Source organism: Ceratotherium simum, chromosome 15, assembly GCF_057802395.1.
Source record: "Ceratotherium simum simum isolate JZ-2026a chromosome 15, ASM5780239v1, whole genome shotgun sequence".
NCBI lineage: Eukaryota > Metazoa > Chordata > Mammalia > Perissodactyla > Rhinocerotidae > Ceratotherium > Ceratotherium simum.
In genome coordinates, this window is record NC_141914.1 from 16,052,009 (window position 1) to 16,074,192 (window position 22,184).

The window sequence follows — 22,184 nt, forward strand, 5'->3', positions numbered from 1 at the left end:
GGGCTTGTGGTTGGTTTATCTGGTGGCTCTGGCTCCATTTCCCTGTGACCCCTTGGTTGTGGCCAGCCTGCGTGCTGGGTTTATCTTCAGGCTATCGGGGAACTCATGGTGGCAAAAATAGTTACAGCAAGTCCTGGCTTTCTGGCTCCACCCCACCATGTCTGGAGGATGCAGCAAGCTGGCTTCCAGGAGCCTTCATTTAAGAGCAAGGAAACCTCTTTTCCAAAAACCCCCAGATAAGGTCCCCTCACACCTCAATAGCTTAAACAGTCATGAGCCCATTCCAGAATCATTCCCTAGGTGCTGGTTAGCTCAGGCCTGGGTCGCTACACCAATCATGGTGGCAAAGGAGGTGGGATGACCTTTAGACCAATGAGACCCATCCCCGGAACCAAGGATGCAGTTAGCCTTAGCAAAGCAAACGGGCGGGAGAGTGTGCACTTCTGAACTGAAGTGGGGCTCAGATACTTGCGTTGGTATCAAGATGCTGTCAGAAAGAAGAAAGGGAAGAGCTGATGCTGGTAGTAGGCAATTAACAATGTCCTCCAGGGGCCGGCCCTGTGGCATAGCAGTTAAGTGCACATGCTCCGCTGCTGGCGGCCCGGGTTCAGATCCCAGGCGTGCACCGACGCACCACTTGTCAAGCCATGCTGTGATGGCGTCCCATATCAAAAAGTGGAGGAAGATGGGCACAGGTGTTAGCCCAGGGCCAGTCTTCCTCAACAAAAAAAAAAGAGGAGGATTGGCATGGATGTTAGCTGAGGGCTGATCTTCCTCACAAAAACAACAACAACAATGTCCTCCACACTCAAGTACTATCAGGATTTTTGAAAGAGTCATTTTTGTGCTTGCACTCTAGCCTCTGGCTGTTAACTCAGAACACCACAGAAATTCTCTGCAACATTATTTTAAATTAGAAAACATTTTCAATAGAGAAAACTATAGAGAACAGTATCATTCACCACTCAGAAGGAACAAATGCCAACATTGTAAAATATTTGCCGTAAATCTACTTTTCAAGAAATAAAACATGGTATAAAGTTGAGGTCCTATTTTGAACTGCTTTCCAAACCTATTCCCCTCTCTCCTTCCCCAGAGGCAACAACTATGATTAATTTGATATTTATCCTTCCAGGTTTATTGTTTTACTACATTTGTAGTAAATTAATATTAATTTCTCACACTGTTCTGCAACCTTCTTTTTGTATTCAACAATATGTTTTCAAGATTTATTAATATTGAATCAAGAACATCTAGTTCATTCACTTTAAGGCTTGTCATATTCTGTAATAAAAATATACCACATTTATCAATTCCTCTATTGAACATTTAGATTCTGCCAGTATCTTGCTATTACAGACAATGCTGCAAAGAACATCCTTATATATACCACTTTGTGAACATGTGAGAGAGGGTCCCTGGGAGACCTAGAAGTAGAATTTTGGGCTCCTCTGGCGTATGCTTCTTCCATTTTACCAAAAACTGTCAAGTTTCTCTCCAGTATTAATTCCCACCCCCACTAGCTGAGTTAGTGTCATCACTAACATATGTTTTTGTTAGACATTTACATTTTTTGCTACATTTTTGAGTAACATGGGACACTGCATTGTTGTTTTAATTTACGTTTCCATAACTCTCATGCAGCTAAGCCACATTTAATTTCTAGCTGTTTTCCCTCCCTCGGCTATAAAGCTATAGATGAGCAGTAATCAATGTGGTTATATTTCAGGATGCTAAGAAGGACCTCTGACACCCACCAGGGATTCTTTTTATTGTCACGCTGCCTTAACTGTCACCATGAGGGCTTCTTTTGTTATTGTTGTTGAACACCAGCATTTAAATGAAAATACCCCTACAAGCGGAGATAGTCAGTTGTTTATCGTATCATCCGATACTCTTTTCTGTGAACTAGGAACAGCCTTGGAGGGGTTTGAAGTGGAGTATGCAGGGTTTGCCTAGAGAATGTGCCTGGTGAGGCTTGCATGTGGGAGGTCTCCACACAGTGTGAGGGCAGCAAATACTCCAAGGCCTTAAGGGAGGGGGGTCTCCGAGGCCGAAGAGAAATCTGTCTGTCGCCTACTGGATCCTGATTGTCTCGGCCCCTCCTCTGCACCCACAGACACCTCCTTCATGTACATGATCGCCGGCCTCTGCATGCTGAAGCTCTACCAGACCCGCCACCCAGACATCAATGCCAGCGCCTACACTGCCTACGCCTCCTTCGCCGGGGTCATCACCGTCACCGTCCTCGGAGTGGTGCGTCCCTCCCCACAGCCTCCAGCCCGGCTCTCACAAAGTGCCCTCTTGGGAGGTTCTTGTTTGTTCTTTGGGTGAACAGGTTTGAATTAATCATAATCTTTGGTTCATGACACGCTCTCACCATTGGTCCAGTCATGATATTTTATTTAGTTATTTAGCTAAATATTTTTAATAATGTAATAGACCCCTGTAAAACTACCCCTGGAGAGTTTTAATGTAAAGCTGAGACCTGACTCACGTGAGATTGAATAGAGATATACAAGCTGATTGGAGAGGCTGACTTGAAGGACAGAGGCCACTTTCTGAATGTGCATGGACAACTGCTGAGTTGTCTTCAGTTATTTGAAGAGGGTTAGCCCCCAACTTTAGACCTATTGCCCCTTCACTTTTATTGTTCAGCTGCCTCACTCATTTCCGCTTGGCCAGGCAGCCATTCTTTTTCCTGTCCTGGGTGCCCTAAGAGCCCCGTGAGCTCAGAGAAGGGGGAACCCAAAATGCACGCACAGCTCGGTTTTGACTCCTTATGCATAGATAAGAGACAGAACAATTTTAGTGAGTTCTCTGGGAAAAACTCCAGATGAAGGTAACTTCCGTCTTTACTCCTAGGTCTTTGGAAAAAATGAAGTGTGGTTCTGGGTCATCTTCTCTATAATCCATATTCTGGCCTCTCTGGCCCTCAGCACCCAGATCTACTACATGGGTCGCTTCAAGATAGGTGAGTCCCCCGTTACTTAGTATGAAACGCACTGATTAACTTACCCTGAGAAAACATTGTCTTCGCTTATCCTAAATGGAAGTGTTACTGCATTCTGTGTTGTGTTTAATAACATGTATTCTCTCCAAGAGCTTCCTCTCCTTTATAGGATTGCAATAAACCATGATCACTAGTTCTATTCAACTGAGAAACTAAGCTTGCCGTCCCTCGGAGCTCAGGCAGACCTCCAGCTCCAGGTCCCAACCGCTTTACAATCCACCAAACTTTGAAAGAGAGTTTGCAGAACCATCTGATCATCATGCCACCAGGTCCACCCAGAGGAATATTTTTAGGTTTGTAGCATTTAAAAGGAGCATTTCTGGGCCGGCCCTGTGGCTTAGCGGTTAAGTGCGCGCGCTCCGCTACTGGCGGCCCGGGTTCGAATCCCGGGCACGCACTGACGCACCGCTTCTCCTGCCATGCTGAGGCCACGTCCCACATACAGCAACTAGAAGGATGTGCAACTATGACATACAACTATCTACTAGGGCTTTGGGGGGGGGGCGGAAAGGAAGAGGATTGGCAATAGATGTTAGCTCAGAGCCAGTCTTCCTCAGCAAAAAGAGGAGGATTAGCATGGATGTTAGCTCAGGGCTGATCTTCCTCACAAAAAAATAAATAAATAAATAAAAGGAGCATTTCTCTAACCATGGTAAATCGTTGTCAAGAATGAATTATATATTATTTTCGAATTCTAGGACTAGAATTTTTTGAGACCAACTTGCCAATCTTAGAGGCAGGACATCTGCTGAATTCCCTCTGACCATGTGAATGCATCACATTAGAACACTGAGTATTCTCCAGAAATCGGCGGCTGACCTGCTGTTGGTCAGTCATCATACGTGGAAGGGAGCAGGTTCAAGTTATTTTATAGCATTTAAATTTCACCAGTCATTTTAAGATCCAGGAAATCAGACTTAAATATCCTTTTGTATGTTTCAAGAAAAATTATTCTATGCAAACACAAGCCCATGCCTAATGTCTACAGAGCCCACCACAAGAGTTCAAATAAAAGCCCACATACCATATGTATCAAAATTTTAGAGTTATAAAGCAGACTGAAAAACTATGTATTAAATTAATACATAGAGGGAGGGAAAAAGGACAGGAGGGAAGGAAGGAGGAAAGAAAGGAAGACCAACAAACTGCTAAATATAATATGCCTTCATAACAACCTAAAAGGTCCAGGTTCAATTTTAGAATTCTCAGTTCCTCAGAAGAACACTCCAGAACATAGCTATATGGGACAGCTGGTCCCCAACCCCTGCCCCTCTTTTCCTCCCACCTCTGTCTCTGTCCTGCATCTTAAGGGGTCTTGCAGGTATGCGTATGGACACTCTTGCCAAACATCCAATCTGCCACTCCTTGCCCCTAGAAGCACGCCCTCTAGTGGTACCATCTGCCCTCTGGAAGATAGACTAGGGAAGGGGCCGTGTAGGCTCTGAGAGCAGGCTCAAGGCCATCTGGGCAGGGAACCTGGAGTCTGGGAATTCAGAATGTGGCCTAGAAGGAGCACGAGTAGGCCCCTGCCCAGCAGACTCCTCACTCAGTGGGGAATGAGGGCCTCTGGAATAGGAGACCCCCCTTGCCCAGGTCTAAGAGAGAGTCTCCATAAGCAAGTGGCTCTAAGTCTAGAAGACTGAATAAGACAGTTTCTCATTTTGGCAGTTTGGTTTTCCCTGGTGGCATGGTCAGTAGATCTCCCCTTGGCATTAACATAGCCAGCGTGCCTCCAGATCCCCCAGCGAAGCGTCGTTAGTGGGTTGTATAGAACATTTGGTTTGGCGCTGTGGTCATTTCCCATCCTCCAGACTCAAAGGTGAGTGAAGTCACACAAAGTAAAACTTTCAAAAGGAAAACAATTTGGATCATTGTTGTTCTATGTTCTCCCAGAGTTGGAAAAATAAACTTGAAGGCAGATATATGTGATGGTAGTGGCCATTAATACAGAGAGAAGCTTTTAATATGTTTATACCACCTTTGCCCCATACAATTTTACAATACTGAATTAGTTTACCTTTTTAAAAAGGAGAAATTTAATGTATTATATTATGACCAATGTAATGTATCTGTCAGCCAGCCCTGGTGGTCTAGTGGTTAAGATCTGTTGTTCCCACTGCCACGGGGTTCATTTCCCAGTCAGGGAACCACACCACCCGTCTGTCAGTAGTCATACTGTGCCAACTGTGTGTTGCTGTGATGCTGAAAGCTATGCCACTGGGATTTCAAATACCAGCAGGGTCACCCATGATGGAAAGGTTTCGGTGGAGCTTCCAGACTCAGACAGACTAGGAAGAAAGACTGGCCACCCACTTCCGAAAAAATTGGCCATGAAAACCCTATGAATAGCAGCAGAGCATTGTCTGATAGAGCCCTGGAAGGTGAGAGGATGGTACAAAAAGACTGGGCAGGGTTCTGCTCTGCTGTCCATAGGATCACTAGGAGTCAGAGTGGACTCAACGGCACTAACAACGAAATATATCTCGTCTGGGTCCCAACAGGAAAAAGATGTCACACACAGAGAGGGAGGAGGATTTATTCACAAAGGGACTATTCATAAGACGAGGGAGGGGTAGAGAAGAATAAAGCTAGTAGCACAGTAACCTGTGGTCAGTAGGAGAGAAGCTTTTACTATCCATAAGCCCAAAAGGACGTGGAGGAAGTGGTTACCAAAACGTATAAGGAGAGAAAGTCACACTGGAAGGAGCAGTGACCTTTAGTTGACAGACCCGGCGAGCCTGAGGCAACCTCAAGGGAGGTCACCAGGCAGGTAATGCTCTGAGCCCACTCTCCTTCCTCTGTCCCTCCAGTCTCCTGCCGGGTTCCCATTGTCCAGATCCATGGGGAGTGAGGAAATCCACGGGTGGGGTCGTACAGTCAGCCTCCGGGGCTTGGTGCAGACGGAGAGACGTGGCAAGTGGGTCTGGAAGGGCAAGTGGAAGACAGCCAGGGTACAGCTGAACTGAATATTTTACATTTCTGTGCCTAGGGAGTCTTCCCCAAGGGGTTACAGACTTAACAGAGTCAAAGGAAAATTTGCTATTTCATTGTGACAACGATTGCATCTAAATTCAGTCCAAAGGCAGGAAGCTGGGTTAGTGGACAGCGGTTCAGGCAACACCAACCTCTCCGCCCATTTCATAAGCTGCCTGGGCTTTCTCAAGTCACAGGCTCCTTCCTCTGTGGCCCTCAGGCCGCACCTGAAATAAACGTGGATGCAGGAGAGGCAGCAGTGAGGCAGCGGAGCATTTCATAAGTAGGACAGAAAACGGTAGGGCTACTTGCCCAGATCACTACTGTCGCTTGCTACCAGAGCCCCACAAAAGGACCTCAGGGATCGCTCCTGAGAGAGGATGGTTTATATATTGCAAGTGGTGCACAAAAGTAGACAGGGAAAGAAAAATGTCCGATTCACTCTTTGAGGAGTGGTAACTTATGAAGATTTGAGACAGGAAAAAGGATTCTGTGTTCTTTATGATAAGCAGACATTACTTTTATAATCAGAAAATAAAATTAAAGTCATCCATTTTGAGAAAAGAATAAAATGACCAGTAGTTTACCTTTTTCTCTACCTTCTTACAAATCTTTTTTTTTTTTTCTCATTTCTTCTCTGCTTCCAACTGATTCAGATGGGTCTGACACAGGTAATGTTCAGCCATCCTTCCCAGGGTTCTAGATTGTTTTCCTAACAAAGCAACCCACCTGGCTGTCCTGCCAGCCCTGTTCCCTGCACACCCCTTCCAGGTGGGGCAGGACCAGTGGGAGGAGGAGCCAGAGAGGCCCAGAGGCAGGATGCACTCCAACCCAGCCTGCACTGCGCCTCTTCTGGGCTACTGCGTGGACACACCCCTCCCTCATTCCTCCCTCAGCATAGCTCATCTAGCAAAGCTGGTTAAATTGACCTTGGGGGTAGCCTTGAAGAGGAATAGCATTCACAATAGAGCTGGGATCACCCCTCCCTGAAATGCTTGCTTTGGGCAGACCCCAGCTTTTCGTGTGACGTCTGCAGTGTGGACAGCTCACAGAAAGAGAGCCCCAGGGGCCAGCCCCATGGCCTGGTGGTGAAGTTCAGCGTGCTCTGCTTTGGCGGCCCTTGTTGTGTTCCCAGGCACGGACCTACACCACTTGTCAGTGGCCACGCTGTGGTGGTGACCCACATATAAAATAAAGGAAGGTTGGCACAGATGTTAGCTCAGGGACAGTCTTCCTTGGCAATAAAAAGAGAGGCCCACCTGTGACCCTGACTCTGTTCATAGGACAATTAAATCATGCACACTGGCTGTGTTTCATACCATCCTTTTGAAGGATTGCATTAAAAAAAAAAAAAACCTTTCCTCTCTTTTTCTCCCCATCTTAACTTACATTCCTTTGATTATTGTTTCAGTACAAGTTTAGGCTTTCTGACTATGCTTAGTAGACCCCAGTATCCCTTGGGTCAATTCTTACTGACTTATAACCACACTGAAAAATATAGATTAGAACTTTTACAAGCTAAGATTTCCCATCCTCTAGAGAGAGCAGAGGTTTTAAGGTGGGTTTGAGGGCCCCTTAGCATCTCTGCTATAAAGGAAACACTGCTGGAGTAAGTTGTAAACAAAGGGAAACCTGGCTGAAGGAGATGGTAGAAGGGTTGGCCGGCCACCCAGATTGTTTGTGAGTGCTTGTTACTGGTGTCCATCGTGCTTGCCCTTCTGCAGTACGATGCATGGATATGGCACGCCCTCCACGACAGCACAGGTGGTTGTGAGCGCCATTTTTTAAAACAAACGTTTATTGCTGAGCTGTTAGGTGCAAAGCACCATTTTTACGGGGTGAAGATGGCATCATCCTGGCCTCAAAACCTGGGGCCATCTGGGAGTATTTTGCACTACCTCTGACTGAGCCTTCTTACTATGCAATTGTGTCATCAGCAGATTTGGGAATCTTCCGGCGGGCCGCTATGGTGGTCTACACGGACTGCTGCCAGCAGTGCAGCCGGCCTCTGTACATGGTACGTGCGGGCTCTTGTGTTCCTTGGCCTTCTCCCAGAGAGTATGGGAAGAGCAGGAGGGGCAGGCTCGAGCAGTCACTCAAGGCTCTCCAAATGAAGAGGGCCAGATGGCCCAGGGTGGCTGAGGTCCAGGTAGTGGAAGAAGAAGCATGTTGCTTACTCGCAGCCATAAAAGACAAGCTGGGATGGTTCTTGTTTTGTACATGAAATATTGATAGTATATAAAGAAGAAAAAAATACATGTATATATAAACAAAACTATCACACACTGATAATTGCTGTAGGGGAGGATCAAGATAGGGTGTCCCTATAAATAATCATCCAAAGAGGTATGATTATTTCACTTGTGAAAGTGATAATTGCCACGGTTCAGCACGCGTAAACCAGGACTGTCCCAAGCAAGCTGGGACATATGGTCACTCCAGTCACTTTCATTAGGAACTCACACTTCCACATTATACATTTGTTTGATTTTTATACATTGGTTTTTACAATGAGCGAGAATATTTTTTCAAAACTGTGGTTGTTGCTTGATGGTTGAAATATGACTTTTAAAAGTTCTCCCTTATTGGGGCCAGCCCGGTGGCGTAGTGGTTAATTTCGAGTGCTCCACTTCAGCAGCCCGGGGTTCACAGGTTCAGATTCTGGGTGTGGACCAACACACTGCTCATCGAGCCATGCTGTGGTAGCGTCCCACATACAAAATAGAGGAAGATTGGCACAGATGTTAGTTAGCTCAGGGCCGATCTTCCTCACCATAAATAAATAAATAAATAAACAAACATTTCCATTTAAAAAAAAAAATTCTCCCTTATAGTTTTCAATAGACTATACATTTCTATACCAAGCAGAGGCATCTGGGCCGTGGTCCCAGCTGTCTTGACTCGCTGGCCAGTAACCTTGGGAAGGCCACATACCTCCCCTGAGCCACTGCCCCGACCTCTACACAGTTCTGTGGTCAGAACTAGTGATGCTGTTTGGGCCTGGCACACAGGAGTTCGCTAAGTACCTGCTGATAGTTTATAATCTGAAGAACTTTTACGTGAAGGAATGTGAGTCTTTCAGTCCTGTAGAGCTTGGGCGGGAGCTATAGGCGCTAAAAATTAAGGGAATTGAGGCTGGAGGGTTTTATTTAGGCAAGAATTTAAAAACCCATTAGGGGCCGGCCCTGTGGCTTGGTGGTTAAGTGAGCGCGCTCCGATGCTGGTGGCCCGGGTTCGGATCCCAGGCGCGCACCGAGGCACCACTTCTCTGTCCATCCTGAGGCCGAGTCCCACATACAGCAACTAGAAGGATGTGCAGCTATGGCATACAACTATCTACTGGGGCTTTGGGGGGAAAAAATAAATAAATAAAATCTTTAAAAAAAATAAAAATAAAAAAAAATAATAAAATAAAATAAAATAAAAACCCATTAGGACCTGTGAGTATTTTGAGAGTGAAGTATGCCTCAGCTGTGAACCATGAGGGGCAATTAATGTTTTTGTTTGTTTGTTTACATTAAATGATGTAGGCTGTCTTTTGTTTTTAATAGACTATTTTTAGAGCAGTTTTAGGTTCACAGAAAAATTGGGCAGAAAATACAGAGATTTCCCTTATACTCCCTCCCCCCACACATGCATGGCTCCCCCATTATCAACACCTCCTACCAATGTGGTACATTTGTTACAGTTGATGAGCCGACATTAACACTTCACAAGCCCTCAAAGCCCATGGTCTGCATTACAGTTCACTCTTGGTGGTGTACATTCTATGGGTTTTGACAAATGTATAATGACATGTATCCACCATTATTGTATCAAACAGAGTAGTTTCACTGCCCTAAAAATCCTGTGCTCCACCTATTCATCCCACCCTCACTCTTCTCTAACTCCTGGCAATCATCTTTTTACTGTCTCCTAGTCCTGCCTTTTCCAAAATGTCATATAGTTGGAATAACATAGTATGTAGCCTTTTCAGATTGGCTTCTTTCCCTTAATAATATGCGCTTAAGGTTCCTCCATGTCTTGTCATGGCTTGGTAGCTCATTTCTTTTCAGTGCTGAATAATATGCCATTGTCTGGACATACCACAGTTTATTGATTCACCTGCTGAAGGACGTCTTAGTTGCTTCCAAGTTTTGTCAATTATAAATAAAGCTGCTGTAAACATTTGTGTGAAAGTTTTTGCATGGGCATATATTTTCAACTACTTTGGGTAAATACCAGGGGGAGTATAATTGCTGGATCGTATGGTACAAGTATGTTTAGTTTTCTAAGAAACTGCCCATCTGTCTTCCAAAGTGGCTATGCCATTTGGCATTCCCAGCAGCAAAGAATGAGAGAGTTCCTGTTATTCCACATCTCCAGCATTGGGCATGGTCAGTGTTTTGGATTTTGGCCTTTCTGATAGGTGAAATAATTTGTTTTAAATGAAGATATTTCCTCAAATTGGATGGATCACCCACAAAGACAGAGAATCACTACTTTTAAATAGTAGATGAATGGCCATGCAAATTAAAGTATAATCAGCGCCTGTAAGTTGTAAGGGGTATGCAAAGGAGCAAGACCCGATTGTGAATTAATCTCTATCAGAGTAACTGTCCTTTGAGATGGATCTTTCCTCTCTAGCTTCTCCCCTACCAATAGCTTCAATGTTAAGGCTGTGTGTTTCGAGACCAGGAGTCTGGGAGCTGCAGGGCCTCTGTGGGGCCAGAGTAATGGGTGGGAAGCCAGCTCCTTACAGGTGAGTCCCAAGAGCTGCCTTGGAGCCCACCAGGGAACACAAACCAGGGAAGTGGTCCTTGATTACGTAGCACCAGTGGCGGATTCTTTTAGCTACTGAGTAATCAGCACACCCCTACAATCTCCCCACTGAGAAGTGGGTCCTGGTGACCAGCTCCCTAAACACCAGGGGGAAACAGCACAAGTCCTCTTTACTCACCACGTTTCCCTTATAGGGACGAGGTCACGTCTGTTTGGTCAGATGCCTTGCCATTTAGTCCTCGTCAAGGATTAGGGTTTGACCATAGGCAAAGTTCTCTTAGAACCGTGGAAATTCTTTTTCACCAAGGCAATTGTTTTCCCATAATTGATGCTTCCCCTATAGTAGGTTAAAAGAAAAGCAATGTGTGCAGCATCTTATTTGGTGTTTTTTTCCTTCCTTTCCAGGACAGAATGGTGTTGCTCGTCGTGGGGAATCTGGTTAACGGGTCCTTGTAAGTAGTCGCAGGAAAACATGTTTTTCTCTTTGTTAATGTCTGTAACACTGTGGTTTAGCTTTCCTTGGCTGTCATTTTTATAAAGAAATCTGAAATTAAGAAGAGCGTAGGATTGTGCCTGCCCTAGAGACTTGAAAGAAAGGTATTTTTTCTTCTGCAAAGAATGCATTAGGAAGCTCTTGTGTACCAATAGTGGCCTCTCTTAAAGCACTGAGTTGAGTTCAACGCACTGATGCGTTAAATAGATTAGATAGATAGATACTATGCCAGTAGTTGCAAAAATGCAACATAGTTTTAAACTCTTTTGTAGAACTTGCCATAAAGGCTACCCAGTAGGCATTTCTCTTTCCTGCTGTGTGTGTGTGTGTGCACGCAAATCTCTTTCCTATTTCTTTCTCTCTAGGTCTCACCCTTCTTACTTCACCTATATTATTCTTTTTCCTCTTCTTTTCCACCATTATCACTTTGGCCTTTTTTCCTCAGATGGCCTCAAAATAGAACAGTACAACAGAAGTATATTTTTGCTAGCTGTAATGATTTTATGCAACCTATTCTCAACTTAAAAATATGAATGAGGGGCCAGCCCTGTGGCGTAGTAATTAAGTTTGCATGCTCCGTTTTGGCGGCCCACGGTTCGCAGGTTCGGATCCTGGGCGAAGACCAATGCACTGCTTATCAAGCCATGCTGTGGCAGGCATCCCACATATAAAGTGGAGGAAGATGGGCACGGATGTTAGCCCAGGGCCAATCTTCCTCAGCAAAAAGAGGAGGATTGGCAACAGATGTTAGCTCAGGGCTAATCTTCCTCACCAAAAAAAAAAAAATGTGAATGAATGAAATACTTTATTGATCTCTCAAAAAATAGGCAAGTGTTTTTGAAAGTGCTGCTTTTATTAGTTGCTCTTAGCTGATGTGCTCCTCTGGGTCAGTGACCTTTGATAGATGCCTCCCTACTCCTGTCCCCCTTAAGACATAAAAGGGATGAAGAGGCACATCTTCAGGGGAAGCCAGAATCTAGTCATGAGAATTTGAATCTTATTTGGGCACCATGTGCTTCTGGAAGAAACTTCCCATAATGTTAACACCCCTGGGATTACCTCGGGGTAAGGCCCAGACCCATCAAAGACCCCTCCATTACATGGAGGCAAGTGGAAATGGTGATTCTAGGGCAGACTCCACAGTCCTGGTGACTCCGTAGGACAGGGTGCAGGGCGCTGGTAGGAGAAAAGGGACCAACCACTTGAAAATGAGCAACCGATGCCTGTCCGCAGTGCTCAGATCACCTGGCTTGTCCCCGCCTCTCACATAACTAAGAGCAAACCCACACTCTGGTCACAAGACAAGGTGAATGGCCTCTCTTCTTGGACAGGAGCTCTGTAGGACGCCAAGTGTGTGGGGATGAATGAGGCGCGATGATACGCTAAGACTATGTGATTACCGAGTAGAGGGTTTCCTCCCTCCTCTCGTCCTCAGTTTCCCCTGGATGTTACAAGACATGGAGCAATTTCTTATGAACCTTGAATGTTATTTTAAAAGGAATCACTCTCGTATAGTCCTGAAGAAGAATAATGGGAGTGTGTGTGTCTGTATTCGTATATAGAGAGGTGTGTGTATGTATATATGTGTTTATATATACACACGCAGAGAGAGAGAAAGAGAGAATAATAAAACAAATGTGGCAAAACACTAATAATTGATGAGTCTGAGTAAAGGACAAGAGAGTTTTGTTATACTGAAGATTTCAAATTCTGGGAGGAGGAAATTTCCTCTATTATATAGAACAAAGTCAGAATAAAAAATAAACAAAAACAAAGTCCATTAATAACAGCTTTACACTTGAAATACTTACGAATAAACTTGAAAGGTGTGCAGAATCTTTCTGCAGATAATTTAATTACCTTAGTAGGAGACATAAAGGAAAACAGCAAAATGAACAGAAATGTTGTGCCCTGGGTGGGAAAATTAACTATTGTGACGACATCAATTCTCAAGTTAATGTATAAATTTAGAATTAAGTTAATTGGATTTTATTCTGAAATTTATTTGCCTACTTAGGCAAAATTTCCAAATGTCTCTGCAAAAGAAGATTAACAGAAGGAAGGAGAGGCAGAGTTGTATAGTGACTAGCCCAGCATTATCCGATAGAACTTTCTGGAATGATGTAAGTGTTCTACACTGCACTGTCCAATATGGTAGCTATTAGCCACATGTGGTTACTGAGCACTTGAAATGTGGCTAGTGTGACTGAGGAACTGAATTTTCAATTTTACTTAATTTTAATTTAATTAAGTTAAACTTAAATAACCATGTGTGGCTACCATATTGGGTAGTCCAAGCTAGCCTAACCAGATGGTCTAACATATGATAAAACAATAATAAAACAATGAGTCACTGATCCAAAATTAGAAACATAAATTAGTGAATCAGAATGCAAAGGACAGAAATCCAACTCTATATATGTGCATGTGTGTGTATATTTATTAAAAACAAGCTTTTCAAAACTAGGAAATAAGAAAGGGTTATATAATAAAGAGTTTTATTATAACTGAATAGAAATTCGAAGAAAATTAAGGCTGAACTCCAACCAAAATAAACTTCACTATTAAAGACCACAGACAGCTAGCAAAAGTTTGATAAAGTGCGTCAAGCCAATTATTGAGATAATTCTACTTCTAGTAATCCAGTCTAATGAATTAATCTCAAATGCGAAAAGAAAAAAAGCATATATCTGAAGGTATTCATTATCCAACGCAGTGTTCTTTATAATGGTGAAAACTGAAGGGCGAAGGCCAAACGCTTTATTTCACCCAGAGAGGAAAGGTGAATCTTTACGGCACCTCCACTTACGGGAACCTTACAATCATTAAAGATGAATGTTCCGGAGGAGATGTAATAAATTAAAAGTTACTTATAATATGTTAAAGTTTTTTAATTCCCCTCCCCCCCAAAGGGGGGGTAGAGGAGCGAAAAAGCCAATAATGTTACAAATCCACCTTCATGACTGCAAAATAATTTCTCCCCGCGCGCTCAGTGCCCTCTTTGGACTGATCTATCGACCCAGGGACTTTGCTTCCTACATGCTGGGCATCTTCATCTGTAACCTGCTGCTCTACCTGGCCTTCTACATCATCATGAAGGTAAGAGTGGCCGCCGGGAGCCGGGAAGCGCGGCGGGCCCTCCCCCGGCCGTGCCTGGAGCTTGGCAGCATCTGCTTCTCACCCACAGCTCCGCAGCGCTGAGAAGGTCCTCCCCATCCCGTTCTTCTGCATCGTCGCCACGGCTGTGGTGTGGGCCGCTGCCCTGTATTTTTTCTTCCAGACTCTCAGCAGCTGGGAGGTAAGAGGAGAGGTTTCTTTTCCAAGATGTTCTCTTTCCACCCTGGCTTTTTGACCTTCCTACCTCCCTCTCCTCATGTGCTTGTTGCTGTTTATCTTTTTTATATTCTCTAACATGAAAACTTTCTCTAAAAGGGATGGTTTTTAATACCCACACATAAATGGTCAATAAATGGCATGCTGTGATCATTATCAGGGTAACGCTTCGTAAATGTGTAAGCCCCATCAACACTGCAAATTTGATCTTCAACAAGTGTTGTATTGGGGCCGGCCCCGTGGCTTAGTGGTTAAGTGCGCGCGCTCCGCTGCTGGCGGCCCTGGTTCGGATCCCGGGCGCACACCTATGCACTGCTTCTCCGGCCATGCTGAGGCGGCATCCCACATACAGCAACTAGAAGGATGTGCAACTATGACATACAACTATCTACTGGGGCTTTGGGGAGGAAAAAGGAGGAGGATTGGCAATAGATGTTAGCTCAGAGCCAGTGTTCCTCAGCAAAAAGAGGAGGATCAGCACGATGTTAGCTCAGGGCTGATCTTCTTCACACACACACAAAAAAAACAAGCATTGTATTATGATTCTGTTCCCAGTGGATGCTTAACATACACAAAAACCTCGATTACTGTATCTTCTCCACCTTTCTCATTATAATTGCCATTCATAAACAAATACCCAGGTGCAGGTGTTTATAGATCCATTTCACAGACAGGAAAGCTGAGGCCTAGGAAATGAGTGATATGGCTAAGGCACAGAACCGGGAGAAGGGCTCCGCTCTCCATCATCACAGTCGCCACGATCAATTTTAGAACATTTTTACCACTCCAGAAAACCCTTGCACCGTTAGCAGTCACTCCCCCTTTCTCCCTAACCCTTTATCCCCAGGCAACTACTAATGAGTCTTTTGTGTCTAGAGATCTGCCTATTCTGGACAGTTCATATAAATGGAATCATACAATATGTGACCTTTTATATGAGGCCTCTTTCACTTAGCAATGTTTTCAGAGATCACCCATGCTGTAGCATGTATCAGTACTTCATGTGTTTTTTGTGTGTGTGTGAGGAAGATCAGCCCTGAGCTAACATCCATGCTAATCCTCCTCTTTTTTTTGCTGAGGAAGACTGGCTCTGAGCTAACATCTATTGCCAATCCTCCTCCTTTTTTTTCCCCAAAGCCCCAGTAGATAGCTGTATGTCATAGCTGCACATCCTTCTAGTTGCTGTATGTGGGACGCGGCCTCAGCATGGCCAGAGAAGCGGTGCGTCGGTGCGTGCCCAGATCGGAACCCGGGCCGCCAGTAGCAGAGCGCGCGCACTTAACCGCTAAGCCATGGGGCTGGCCCCTTCATGTATTTTTATTGCTGAATAATATTCTATTGTATGGACATACTGCTTATTATCTATTCATTCATCGTTGAGGAACATTTAGGTTTTTTCTACTTTTTGGCATTTATGAATGACGCTGCTGTGAACATTTGCATACAAGTTTTTGTGTGGATGTATGTTTTCTTGGAAGCGAACTTTCTGAGCCAGGTGTCTAGCAGCGTTTTTGTAGCTTTCTGGATGCTCAGGCCTCTAAGCCGTTGAACTGCGGGAATGCTCCCCGACCTCCTGCTTGCCCTCCCTCCAGGGGACCCCAGCTGAATCCCGGGAGAAGAACCGGGAGTGCATCCTGCTCGATTTCTTTGATGACCATGACATCTGGCACTTCCTCTCTGCTACTGCCCTGTTCTTCTCATTCTTGGTAAGTTTACAATACCTGTTTGTTAATTTCTTCTCTCTTTACGTGCTGTACTCTCTTTTTTCTTTCCCCTCTTCTTTACATCCCCCTTGGTATTCCTCTCTAATTTCCCTTTCCAAGTCCTCATTGTCATTCAATGTACAGATTATCTTATTTCCTTTTTTATATTGTATCTTTCAGTTAGATCTTCATTTTCATTTTCTTTTTACTCTGCAGTATTTTAAGACACAGAGCAACACAATGACTTTCCTTCAGTTGCATCGTGTTTGGACTGAATTGGTTATGAGAACTCACGTGCCCAGAATGCCCCCAGGATCCACTTTTGGTGTTCACTACAATTTCCGTAACATTCTGTTATTCCTTCCTCCCCCTCTTCCAGTCTCACTGAATCTCTTACAAATATTTTACAAATTCTTGGAGTGGCTCAGGAAAGCAGCCAGGCCTCTCTTGCCTTCTAACCAGTCTCTTCCAAATCTCTCCTGTGGTCCCTCCATTTTTTTGCCCAAACACCTTCCCAGAAGCCATGCGTATTACACCAACCCTGGATGATAACTCCCAGCATCCTTTCATCTTAATTTGACTTTTCCAAATTAAAAGTCCTTGGTGCCTGTACACAGGTTCAATTGACAACACCCCTAGACCTCTTGGACTGCCCCATTTAGTTTCGGCCATATAACCTCAAGAGTGGAGCAGGGATACCCCCTAGTGGCTAGTTTGGGAAGTTTAACCAATCTGTATAACCATCATTCCTTTAAGGCTTTTACTTTTGCTAGTCACCTTCATTAGAGAGACGGGAACAACAAAAGTGGAGCTAAGGGTCCCACGTGGAGAGAAGGGTGGCAGGGGGAACTAAAAATGGAGGATGAGGGTCCATTTATTATAGTATCGCAATACTCTCTGCAACAAGACTTCATTCCCTTTAGGTCCTGACCCGAATGTCCCTTCTAAGTAATGACTTCTCTGGCCACCCTATCAAATTTGTTTACCTCTCCCCACTCCATACTTCCTATATTCTCCGCATAGTTTAATTTTTATCCTCAGTACACATTACTATCTAACATACTATACGTAGAACATGTTACTATCTTATATACTGTATTTTACTCCTGTATTTGCTTCATGTCGGAAGCCCTCTCTCGAATGTATGTTCCAGGAGGGTAGGGAATTTTGTCTCTTTCGTTCCAAGCTATGTCTCTAGCATCCAGAATAGGACATAATGGACCATTGATAAGTATTTGAATTAATTAATAAATGAACTATGTGATTATCATAAGTGCCTGTTTAGAGCACGGCATCGCAGAAAGCTGCAGAAGACAGAAAAACGCGTGAGGGCACTTGGAGTTTTCAGTCTGTGTGAGTCTTAAAGAAGTGGGGACTCACTGTGACTGTGCATTCTCTTCCTTTCTTTGCCCCTCTCATTTCAGGTTTTGTTAACCCTGGATGATGATCTGGATATGGTTCAGAGAGACAAGATCCGCGTCTTCTGAGCCTCCAGCATTAAGAGGGGTAGAGGGAGCGATTGATCTTGGTGCTGTTTCATGAAAAATACAGGGACTGCAGCAAAGTAACCACTGCCAAATGCTCCACTCACCCTCTATCGAGTCAACTTGGATACATTCACACACGGAGGAGAGAGGCAGGGGAGATTCAAACCCACAAGAAGGGGGGCCACGGCTGTGGACAGAGGTGAGCCCTGAAGAGTCGAGAAGTGCCATTCCATTCCGTTGCAACTCGGAGCTAGACACGGACAAAAGCTGCATCAGAGTCAACTCGCTGTCTTGGGACCCTTCCCACCCTCACAGAGCTTTGCCAGCAATGGCAGGATGATGCTGCCTTCTTCTCTCCAGCTGCCTCCATGCCCAGAAAGGCCAGCAGCTCGGATTCCTTCTCTCCCTCTAGAAACTTCGGGTTGGCCCCCTTTGCACCTCTGTTACATCTGCTGCTCTCGACATCCCAAAACACCAGCTCGCTCCTCCAGGGTCCTGGACCAACATGATTCCTCTGAGTCTAGCAGAGGAGTGGACCCAAGGCCCTTCCCAACTGGGACAGATGTTCTAGGAGCACCAGCTGGTCACCTCCTCAGAAGGAATGCTGTACGTTTCCCCCAGGTTCCTGACCACATTAGAAGGACTCACACTGGGCTATGTCACACGCTCCCCCTCACAGGTGACCGTCTCTGGGACAAAGGCTTGGGTGCTTCCCTCTTCCTTAGTGTCTTCATCTCACTGCTGTGTGTTGACTCCATCACTCAGGCTCTCCCTTCTTGGGAAGGCTGTTGCTCCCCGGACCAGCTCCAAGGTGGAAGGAGAAATGGGAAAACTCTTCCAGCAGCACGAGGAGCCAGAGACATGACTGACAGCACTCAGAGACTGGTGATACCAGCATTAAGCAAACAGGCCTCACTCTGAAGACGTGGACACCTGGAGCTAATTCAGCGAAGGAAAAGTGCTTTCCTCATGTCTCCAGTTCAAACAGCTCAGTTCTGTGCCCTCAGCACCTTTGGGGAAGAAATAGGTCTTCTAACCCGGGGCACTGCACCAGGGGTCCACCACCACGACCAAGCCCCTTATCTGTCACTGTATGCAGATCAAGGGCTCCAGACTTTCTCCCTGAAGTTCTTTAAAAGTAACTCTCAGGGTGAAACATTTTACTCCTCCTCTCTAGTTGCAGAGAGCACAGCTGATTCAGGATTGTCTCTTGTTTGCACCTGATTCCCATTCTCTCCCCAGGAAGGTGTTGAAAAGCTCCCACTTCACTCACACTGTCTGGCAGCTCTGCCCCCGGGGAGTCCCATTCTGACCACGCTCCCTTGTTACCTGGAGCATGATGTCATCAGAAAATATACACAAATATGCAAACATACATGTTTGCCTGTGAAATTCAAGTCATCTCTCACCTCTGCTTCCCTGGCCATTCTTCATTAGAGAAATGGATCAGGCACTCAGTTTTTTAAAAATTCATTATTCCGTCCCTAAAATGTTTGCATAATGTTCAAAAACACATTTTGGAAGTTTGAATAGCAAACTTTCCCTGATTTTAAAAACATGAAGATGCTTTTAATGAAATATTTTGTGACTTTTTTTCTAAAATTCCCCCAAATTTGTAATTGGTCTTCTGTTATTCTTTATTCCTTAAAAATTATTGGCTTCCATAGGCCATCAGAAGGCTACTTGTTAAATGGTTGTGTCAATCTGACATCTAAAACAAATTTCAAACCTGTTTTAACTATGGCTGATTTGACCTAATTCTTTTATTTTAATGTGCTAATGGTTTCAAATCCAAAAAAGATCCGCTAAGGAAATGTGATCCAAGTCTCTTCAAGTCGCCCTGTGGCCTGAAGTGAATAAACTATAAGACGTGTGACCTGTTGGGTAGCCAGTTTGGGAAATATGTCCGTGGAAACGGGGAGGGGCCCTGTGGAAATGGACGGATTGTGCTGCTGTGTTCTTGACTGTTTCCTGATAACGTCTGTCTTGTGCTATAAACTCACACATTGTGGTCAGTTTTGTTCTCTGCAGGACTGAAAACCCAGCCCAAGCCTGCTCTTATAAATATCAATTCTACATGTTCTTGTTGCTAATTCTTTCTACAGTGCTGATCTCGTGGCGGGAGGACACAAGAAAGCCATTCAACTGCATCCGTGGGGTTGATAGGAATGCAGGGTCGAGGGGCAACCAGTTTTTCATAGCTGGACGGTCCCTCGTCCATACGTAGTGTGATGCCTATGCGACCTGTGCCTGTGCTAGGCACTTCGCTCTTTAGGAGAAGGGACGGGTCACTCTGAAAGCTGAATTCAGCAGGAGGAGAACTAGACAGAAACAGCCCCTGTGAAGAGGAAGAGCAGGCACAGAGGAATGAGAGCAGCTCAGCTGGAGCAGGACAGAGATGCGGCAGCCAGAGGGGCAAAACTGTGCCCATAAAAAATGACCTCTTCACACCTCTGACGAGTGCTGGAGAGGCAACCCACCTGTTGAGGCTGGATGGTTGAGGGATTTGCCCAGTTTTATTTTAGCAGCAGGAGAAGCCAGTGGAAACCAGAGTCTATCTGGGGAAGGGACTTTCCATGACTGAAGGGATCACTGAGCCAGCTCCTGGAGCAGAGCAAGTGGCAGCTGCTTCCCTTGTAGCTCCAAGCAGCTACCAGAACGTTCTGTGGGGTCGCAAAATTCATGTGTCGGTAAATCAAATAATACCCAAATGTTTCTCATTCTGGGAGATAGTCTCTCCATGTAAAACTTGGGGGAAAGAGAGAAACAAAGATAAACATTCTTCATAGAAGAACAGTTGGGTCTCCGGATTCCTGAGTCAGACTTGAGTCCAAATATATTCACCTGCTCACTGTGTGACCTTGGGAAAGTCACTGGAACTCTCTGATCCTCACCTACCACATCTACATGACACTGCATGAGGGTGACAAAGGTGGCGATGTGCAAAGCACCAGGAGCAGAGCTGGCACGGAGAAGATCCTCGCCCCACACCTCTTGATCCCACAGGGTGGCAGGGCAAGGGCAGATCTCTCCACTGGGCGGGCATCTCTCTCCTCTAGGAGATCGCCATTGAAGCCAGCTGTTCTATTTCCTGTCCTCAGTCGCAGGAGGCTCTGAAGGGGTCGGGAGGCCTCTTCACCTTCAGAGATGCTATCCAGAGTTATCAAACCCTCCAGCCCCGGCCCCTCCTCGCCCCTGATGGCTGCATTTCACTGCCTGTGGCCATTAATACTTACTCCAACTCAGATGAAAAAGCGTTACTAAAGCTAAGGCCAAATGGAAAGTCTGGCTGTGTATAATGTCACCTCATTACTGCTGTCTCTGTCCTGGGAACCTCAAAGACAACCTAGATTTTTCTCCTCTCAAGCAGCCATTACTGCCCTGGTTCAGGGAAGGCCGTATGCCAGTGTCCCCCCACCTTCCCCGCCCTTCTCACCAGATGTTCTATAGGAAGAGCCTGCATGTTCAGCCTGGCTGAAGAGGGGCTTCAGCCTGTGGGGGACAAACAGATCCCAGAAAGAGGAAGCAGGGGAGGGTCCCTCAGGTTTTGAAATGACTCTAATGTCCCCTGGTGACACGGAGGAAAAGCATTATAAGTAAAGATACAATTTGCCTCTGCCTGAGCAATGTGAAACCCTGGCTTGTCATGCTTCTGCCCAGTTTATAGTAGTTTTTTTGTTTTGTTTTTAACACTGTTTCGTAGAGACAAGATGTACTTGTGTGACTAAGTTTTAATTAGAGCACCACTGTCAACAAGGTTAAGTGCCTGCTAAATCTTAGGCCTTAACACACATGAATTCAGAGAAGCTTGGCAAGAGTCAGAAGTCGGCCTTCACTGCAGAGTTTCTAAAAGGCCATCGTAATAGAGTTTCGCTTGGATGGGACTCCTCTGCAGAGACCCCACTCCATCAACTCCAAGGGGAAACCTTTTACATCCTACGGTTGTCCTGAAGTGTGGTCTCACTACTCTTCTTGAAATACAAAGAAAACTAAGTCGTTAGCATTGTTTACACAGAATTACCCTTTGCTCCCCCAAGCTTAGGAAATGGAGCTCTGCCCCTTTCCTAAATATCTCTAGATTAGGAGATTTCATCATTTTCCCTGAACTTTAAAGTTTTGACAAATTCCTTGGCTCTATCCTACGTCCTTTTCATTGCCTTGAAGTTCCTGTCATCTGAGACTTACCCATTTCGTTGGAGATGAATAATAGCCAGCCACCATATTTTAACATGGAATAGCCTTGAAGTCATATCACAATTCAGTCAAGTGCCAAATAAAGTCTGGGTGTCTGAAGTCTTGTCCCTGCATTACAGTTATGATTTAGAAAACAAGGGATTTATACAGTGAAAGATTCTCGAGTCAGGACAAGAAGAATCTGACACACAGTCCTACGATGGCCAACTCTTGGGCCCCTAATTTCC

General features: G+C 45.1%; 1 protein-coding gene across 3 annotated transcripts in view; it reads left to right on the forward strand.

Annotated features, from left to right (window-relative positions):
• Positions 1 to 21,809, forward strand: part of SIDT1 (SID1 transmembrane family member 1) — a 102,781-nt gene extending 80,972 nt beyond the window's left edge. For 2 of the 3 annotated variants that reach the window (XM_087439607.1, XM_087439608.1), the window contains 8 exons: positions 2,120 to 2,256; positions 2,866 to 2,974; positions 7,924 to 8,003; positions 11,153 to 11,199; positions 14,234 to 14,339; positions 14,428 to 14,538; positions 16,166 to 16,279; positions 17,701 to 21,809. In XM_087439607.1, coding sequence (XP_087295733.1) covers positions 2,120 to 2,256; positions 2,866 to 2,974; positions 7,924 to 8,003; positions 11,153 to 11,199; positions 14,234 to 14,339; positions 14,428 to 14,538; positions 16,166 to 16,279; positions 17,701 to 17,763 — 767 coding nt within the window. In that variant the 3' untranslated portion in view covers positions 17,764 to 21,809. The remainder of the gene's footprint in view (positions 1 to 2,119; positions 2,257 to 2,865; positions 2,975 to 7,923; positions 8,004 to 11,152; positions 11,200 to 14,233; positions 14,340 to 14,427; positions 14,539 to 16,165; positions 16,280 to 17,700) is intronic. The other variant, XM_004436617.3, reaches the window with a different exon arrangement.
• The last annotated feature ends 375 nt before the right edge of the window (positions 21,810 to 22,184 follow it).